We start from the raw sequence: 7,194 nt of genomic DNA, 5'->3' as shown, positions 1-7,194 counted from the left end.
CCTGAGTAGCTAGGATTACAGGTGTGAGCCACCAGTGCCCAGCAAAGTTTTTCTTTTTTGATAAAGGCTCACCTTAACCCACACAGAGACTTTTTTGGATCTGTCTAAGGAGTCGAGAACAAGGAGATATCACAGTGAGCCCTGCTAACTGCTCTCCTCCCCATAAACAGAGCCCAGCTCACCTCTTTGTCTAAGGAACAACTGCATTTAGGCAGACACTTCCCTCCTGCCTAGCCCTCCGCATCCAGTGCTTTGTTTATCTGTCAGATTGGGCAGACTGTCTGAGTCTGTGAGTGGGTTAATAGGTGGACAAAGACACGGGTCAGACAAGGAGGGGCCAGGACCCTCCCTTCTCCTCCTCTGGCCAGCCTGAGACAGTGGCAGCTCTGGAGTAGGATGGGTGTTTTAGGTCAGAATGTTCTATCAGGAATAGGGGGCAGGTCCCTCCCTCCAACGGCTCTTAACCCTGGGGAGGTTCTACTGGCTAGAGGATTGCTGGGTAACCTAGAAATGCCTACATCTCCCTACCCCCTAAAGGCCTTGCTTCCCCACCATATTCCCTATGTCCCTGTACACTGACACTTGGCACCTGGCTTGTCCCAGGGATGGGGAGGTTGTCCTCAGCTCACCCCCAGTCCCACATTTGTGGGCTTCAGTTCTTAGTCCTGTGCTGCCCTGTCCCCTTCTCCAGTCCTGATGCATAGGGCCTCTACAGGAAGTGGCCCCAAACCAGCCCGCCTTTAACAGATTGCTGGGTGAATGAGGGCATTGCCTGCCTGGCCTGGTACTCCCTTCCTGGGGTTTGGCTCCTGCCCTGGGGCAGACAGTTGCAAATCATAGGCTATCACTGCTGGAACCTAGCTTTGCTGAACCTATTTTAGATCTCCCTCTTTGCTCCCCCTAGGGCCAAGCCAGTGCTTTTACTGAGATTGCTGGTCTTTTGGAAAAGAATAGGGGCTAGAGGGTGTGGAGCAGTCCCCAGGGAAGGGGTAGGGGTGACATCATAATCTGGCACCCTCTTTGTCACCCATCCTCCATCAATCCCGGGGCCCTGCCCTGGTAGCCGCAGCCCCCAACCACAACATCCTTTGGGTTTGGCCTATAGGGCCAACACACATGGCCCTCAATTAACCCTGGCAGTGTCCCCTGCCCTGCCTGTACCACGGGGGCACAGCCCAGTGGGTATATAAAGTGCTGGTAGCTGCAAGTTAGCTGAATTCTGAGCAGCAACCCTGCCAAAGTGCTGACAGACACCATGAGAACCCTCACCCTCCTCACCCTGCTGACCCTGGCTGCACTCTGCCTCACTGGCTGGGCAGGTAAGTATCAGCACCCCGACTCAGACTGCCCTTGGGCTATAAGGGAGAGGCATCATGGTCCCCGTCCTCAGCCTTCTGTACTGTAGCTACCCTCTTACAATCTCCATCCGTTTGTGTAGGGAAATGAAGGCAGAGCAAGCTCCCAGAGAAGCAAGGGTAGGAGGATGACGCCCTAGGAAAGGGCAGATGCAAACCAATTCCTTTTTCTTTGCAGATGGGAAGCCCAGTGGCACAGAGTCTGGCAAAGGTACAGGTACAGGGGGCTGGGGCTGACCTAAGTCTTAGCCCTCTCTTTATCCTGCTTCCCTCAGCCCTGTTCTCCACTTCTACCTTCTGTGTGGCCATCAGAAAGAGCTAACTGATCCCTGCCCCTCTGCCCCACAGCCTTCAATCCAAGAAGGAAGGCAGTGAGCTGATGAAGAGACCCAGGCGCTACCTGGACCAGGGGCCAGGGTAAGAGGAAAGGAGGTGCTGGGGCCTGAACCCTCCATCTCCAGGATGTCAGGGAGGAGTTGCAGTTGTGTGGCCTTCCTTGGCTGCTAGCGGTTATGGGGCAGGCCACTCCTTCCTAGCAAAGGCTCTGTAGCGCCATGTGCAGTGGGACGAGGGGGCAGGGCACTTTTCGTGGGTGCTAATGTTACTTTGGGGTCTTCTCAGAGCTCCAGCCCCCTACCCAGATCCCCTGGAGCCCAAGAGGGAGGTATGTGAATTGAACCCCAACTGCGATGAGCTGGCTGACCACATCGGTTTCCAAGAGGCCTATCAACGCTTCTATGGCACAGCCTAGGGCATGAACTGTAGGTGGTTGGTGCAGCCTGGATCCTCTCCGGGACTCTTCCCTCCTCATTCCTGGTTTCTGCCCTACAAGTGTGAGCATCCCAGCTGCTTCAAAATAAAGTCCAGAGGGTCTGACTCTGTCCTGTTTGTGGAGTGTTGAAGAGTGGGTGTAGTGTTGGAAAGGATTCATCTCCAGTTCCAGAAATTACTTCCCAAAGTCAGTTTACTTATTTATTGTACTTGCTTTGTTCCAGCAAACATGGGAGATGGCTTTCTAACGTCTAATCAGGGCTCCTCCTATCTCAGGACTCCCAACTCAATCCACGCCTCCCAAAGCCCTGGACACCTTGCAAATAGTTGTGACTAGGACAAAGTCATCTCTAGCAAAAGGCTGCGAGCACGTTGGGTGCAAACTAGCCTTGGAGGTGGGCAGGGGCAAGGGTGTGTGCCCGCCCCCGCCCCCCAGGCCAAATTAAGAAGCTTTCAGGGTGGCTCAGGTTAGTCGTGTCAGTTCTCCCTGGGCTGAAAATACTTGAAGAGCACCAGAAGCAGGGCAGGAGGAAGAGCCCCAGTGCCTCCCTCCCTACAGCCCCAGCCTGAACACGCAGTCTCCCCTCACAGACCTCCAGCACTTCCTCCACTCCATCAGAAGCCCCCTTGGGTCCCTCTCCATCTCTGCCAGTCCTTTGGCCTCCCTCTTCTCTGCCCCATCTCCTTTGCCTGTCCTCGGCCACACTCGGCTCTGAGATGTCCCCAACTCAGGCCCAGCTCTGGGTATCTTTACAGTACTGGGACCAGGCCTCTGCTTCCCTCCAGGCCAGGGTCAGAGATGCTGTTTACTGCTGTTTAGCTTGGGATCCTCCGTCCAGTGGGCTACCTTGCAGCAGGGGGCAGGTGCTAGGGGCCTGAAGCAAGGTGGCAGTGAAGGCAGCAATGATGAGCAGGTTTCCAGCGACTGCCACACCCAGTGTGGCTACTGTGCCCTCCAGGCCTAGTGGAGGCTCCTGTGAGGCCAGCCAGGCTCGGCGAGATCCCATATCGGCGAGCACAGCCTCCAGCTGGAAGTGGGTGCCCAGTACTGCACAGATGTGGAAGAGCTGGTGGCTGTGGCCTAGAGGGAGCAAGGGGTAGGTGAGAGTAAGGCCCATTTTCCCAAGTCTGTCCTGACTCACCCTGCGTGCCAGAGCAAGCCGCCATCCTCTGCCTGCCACTCCTCTACACAACTGGAAAAAGAAACCCTGATTCCCAAACCGAATTGAATCAAACCCTTGGTGCAGCTGCTGCTTGTTGGGGTGTCACTTGGGAAGTGAGAGGCAGACTCATCAGAGGAAGAATGTTAGGAAAGGGAGGGAACCCTTCCTCCCTAAGCCCCTTCTCTGTGCTCGGTGCCCTCACCTATGTAGTCAAAGCGTCCAGGCGCCAGCCGCTCAGGCAGGCGTGAAGCAAAGAGGAAGCCGGTGAGCAGCGCGCAGAGGAGGTGGTGGCTGTGGCTGGCGCTCAGCGTCTCCGGCCCGCAGCTGCGGCCCTTGCCCCAGCACAGCCCGAGCTGCCAAGGGAAAGCAGGGCTGGTGGAATCTGGGACTAGAAACACTACGTCCGCGATCTCCGGGTGGGAAATGGGACTAGGCTGAAGGCTGAGGGACGGGCCCGGACAGAGAGAGGCCCCTGGCACCCTTACCCTGTAGAAGAGCGGGAGGTTGTCAAACAGGAAGGGGTAGGCGAAGGCGGCTGTGCGGAGGGCCTTACTAAGCCCAGGACTCTCTATCTCCGGGAACCTGGGCAAGGAGAAGGGCGAGCTGGTCTCCCACCCCCGGCTGGGAAAGGGCTTCATGGAGTCATGGGTGCGGATGAAGCCCGGCGGCTAAGCCAAGCCCTTGGGTCACGTGATCCCTCAAGAACTGCTCACGCGTTGGGGATGGGGATGGAGAGGGCACGGAGAGAGGATGCTGATGGCGGGCGGCGTCTCCCTCGTGGACCGCCGGGCACTAGCACCGCTCGGGGGCGGGGGGGGGGGGCGGAGGGGCTGTCCCCTGGGATCCCCCCTGCCCGGCGTTCCCTTCCCGCGCGCGCGCGCGCTCTGCATGCTCGCCTACCGCGAGTAGCAGGAGAGGCCGGTGCACAGGAAGGAGTTGAGCGCCGCGGCGGGCACGAAGAGCCGGTGCAGGCGGCTGTGCAGCCAGGAGGCCGGCATGGAGTAGGCGGCGTAAGGGAAGGCGCAGCCTGGAGGCGGGGGGGGGGGGGGGGGAGGCGAAGCGGGGCGGCAGCTGAAGCCTGGGTGGGGGCGCCCCGCCCTCGGGCCCGCCGCTGCCGCCGCCGCCGCCGCTCTCCCGCCCGCGCCCTCCCGCCCGCGCCCTCCCGCCCGCGCCCTCCCGCCCGCGCCCGCCGCCGCCCCGCTCACCCAGGCTGTAGAGGCTGAGCGCGCCGTAGTCCAGGAAGTAGCAGATATGCCGGGCGCGGGGCGACATGGAGCTGAAGGTGTGCGCGCAGCACGACGCGAAGGGGTAGAGGCAGGCGGGCAGCAGGAAGACCAGCAGTGGCCAGTGGTACGGCTCCTCGCTGAAGCCCGGGACCCCCGCCAGCGCCAGCAGCCGCCAGAGGAAGTACCTAGGGCGGGCGGGCCTGTGCTCAGGCCGCCGCGGACACCCCCACCCCGCCACCCCACCCCATCCCCACCCACTGCGGCTGCAGCCCCGCGGAGCCGGGCTGGGCCTTTGCCCACCTGGGCAACCTCTCCCTCCCAGGCGGTGGCCTCCCCTCACCAGGTGGGCAGGAAGTGAGTCCAGATGTTGACCGTCTCGTTGGTCAGCTGGAAGATGCTGAGGACACAGTCCAAGGCTGAACTGGTGGGGCGACGGTAGCCAGACATGATGCCATCTTCCCAGAACACCTGGGATAGTAGCATGGGAGGGAGAAAACAAGAGGGGTGCACGCTGGCCCCAAGCCGCACAAAATCCAATCTCTGTCTAAACCACAGGTCCTAATGCCCACAGAGCGTTTAAGGAAAATAAGAGTCAAGGGACCAGATAGGATGGAGGAGGGCACACAGGGAAGAGGACTCTAGTTGGAGGGAACGGTGGCAGGCTTGTGCCTCAGAGAACAGAGGAAATATCCCATGGAGGAATTAGAGTTCGTTTGCCAGAGGGGCTCCCCAATAGTTAAGTGAGAACCTCTGCCCCCATCAGTCCCCTGGGGATAGGAGTTGGCTGGTGAAGCCCCTCACCCTGGGGACTTGGTGGACTTGAAGGAGCTGCGGTAGCTTGAGACTAAGCATGGTGGCCCAGACCCGGCAATACCTCCACATTGACCTGAAGACAGAGTAGGGAAGGATAAAATATTCCCCCACCCCCATCCCACAAACCTTTCCCTTCCCAGGTTTAGGCTGGACTTGGTCACTGAGCTCAAGAGGACTGAGTTCAGGCCAGGAGATGCTGGTCCTGCTTCCCAGGTCAGCATAGCACCCACCCGGGCCCCATCCCATCCTCTGGTCTTTTGGTTCATGATTGAGGAAGGCTTGCAGCCTCAGTTTGGCTTGGGCCAGGGTTCTCTTAGCCCCTGAAGGCAGTCTTCCTGCCTTGGCTCCAGGAAGAACCCTGACTTCTGTAGCCCCTGTGCTGAGCACAGAAAATTCATGCCCTGGGGCAAGATTCCTGAAGAAGCAGGATGCCTGCCAATAGGGCAAGGAGTTGGGATGGGGCATCTGGCTTTTCAAAGGGAATTAGACTTGTGCCCTTGGTATGCTGAGTCCCTAGCCCACCTGAGTCCCCTAACCCTCAGCCCAGACCTGTGCGTGCTGCCTCTGGGTGGCCGTCCCTCCGCTGCCCCGCCCGCTTCTCTGGCTGCTTCTCCCAGCACATTCCTTGGCACCAGTGGAGGGGCTGGGCCAGCAGGGCCGGCACTGCCCAAGAGGAGGGACAACAGGACACTCCCCCGACCTTCCCTAGGCCAAAACTTTCCAGCAACTCCATGGCTGGCCCTGCCTCCTTCCTGTTGTCATTCAGGCTTGTGGTCCATGTGTCTGGGCAGCTCGTACTTTGGACCTTACACTGCTAGTGGGTCCCTAGGTTCTCTGCCACTGAGCTCAGTGCTCAGGACCCCAGAGGACAGACAAGCCTCCCGGGAGAATCCCTTAATCCTCCCACAATGGGTGGGTAGAACTGTCCTGAGAACTCAGCAGCTGGTGGAGGGGAGGGGGCTAAAGGCTGCTGGGGTTCATCTCCCCTCAGGATCTCTACACTCAACAGTAGGGTTTGGAAACCTCTAAAGTGCACTGAGATGTGTGCAGTTGTCGTGGAAACATGGAACCAGTGAGTTGGAGCAGCGGCTTTACTTCAGTTTCCCCAGTGTCAGACCCTATGTGGGCTTTGTTACCCAATGCGCAATAGGTCTCCCAAGGTGGGTCAGCACATGCAGTCCCTGGCTCCTGGCAGCTAGGCTGACAGGGAAAAGAGTGGTTGGGGAGGCAGGCCAGGCCTGGGCGGGGAGTGGGACAAAAGGGAGCCACAGAACAATCCTAGCTTTGTCCAACCTCCAGGGAGCAGCACAGGGTGGCCCAGCCCCATTAGCAGGCAGCTCACTCAGCCTGTGCACAGCCAGTCCCTCCCATTCGTCCCAACCACACTGTGCTTTGACTTGCTAGAACAGGGTAGGGGTCAAACCAGGATGCAGCTCTGCTTCTGCGGTGCCTGATCCTTGCACAGCTGTGCAATCAACTCTAGGTTTTCCTAGGAGTTGAGGCTGCTTTATCTTCTGGACTACTTGGAGGTCTCCAAATCCTAATTGTAGCCAGGGACCAGTGGCCCACACCTATAAACCTAGCTGCTTAGGGTCTTGGTTCCAAGCCAGCCCAGGAAGGAAGTCTATAGACCTTTTTTTATTTTTAGGTTGGGATTGGAACTCAGACTTGATACCTTACACTGTCACTCGTTGGCTAGCACTTTAACTGAGCCATGCCTCCAAACCCAAAGCCCATACTCTTAACTCCAACTAAGCAGTAAAGAGCAAGAACTAGAGGTGTGGTAGATGGGTCTTGAAAAAAGAAAGGAAAAAGCAAGTGTCTCAGAACTGGTGTGTGCATACACAAATCTTGATTCTGACATGT

General features: G+C 58.3%; 2 protein-coding genes across 2 annotated transcripts; one reads left to right on the top strand and one right to left on the bottom strand.

Annotated features, from left to right (window-relative positions):
- The first annotated feature begins 17 nt into the window (after window positions 1-17).
- On the top strand, window positions 18-2,112 carry LOC125359040 (bone gamma-carboxyglutamate protein). Its single transcript, XM_048356497.1, has 4 exons — window positions 18-1,319; window positions 1,534-1,565; window positions 1,702-1,772; window positions 1,977-2,112. The coding sequence occupies exons 1-4, from the start codon at window positions 1,256-1,258 to the stop codon at window positions 2,104-2,106; spliced, it is 297 nt and encodes a 98-aa protein (XP_048212454.1). The 5' UTR covers window positions 18-1,255; the 3' UTR covers window positions 2,107-2,112.
- Window positions 2,113-2,428: 316 nt separating this feature from the next.
- Window positions 2,429-5,870, bottom strand: Paqr6 (progestin and adipoQ receptor family member 6). Its single transcript, XM_048356492.1, has 7 exons — window positions 5,317-5,870; window positions 4,856-4,983; window positions 4,495-4,700; window positions 4,190-4,316; window positions 3,775-3,871; window positions 3,492-3,642; window positions 2,429-3,207 (listed from the first exon to the last, which is right to left on the bottom strand). The coding sequence occupies exons 1-7, from the start codon at window positions 5,791-5,793 to the stop codon at window positions 2,933-2,935; spliced, it is 1,461 nt and encodes a 486-aa protein (XP_048212449.1). The 5' UTR covers window positions 5,794-5,870; the 3' UTR covers window positions 2,429-2,932.
- Between the last annotated feature and the right edge of the window lie 1,324 nt (window positions 5,871-7,194).

The sequence above is a fragment of the Perognathus longimembris genome, chromosome 11, assembly GCF_023159225.1.
Source record: "Perognathus longimembris pacificus isolate PPM17 chromosome 11, ASM2315922v1, whole genome shotgun sequence".
NCBI classification, from domain to species: Eukaryota; Metazoa; Chordata; class Mammalia; order Rodentia; family Heteromyidae; genus Perognathus; species Perognathus longimembris.
Note: the sequence above shows the minus strand (reverse complement) of the source record. Positions and strands in the feature narration are given on the sequence as shown.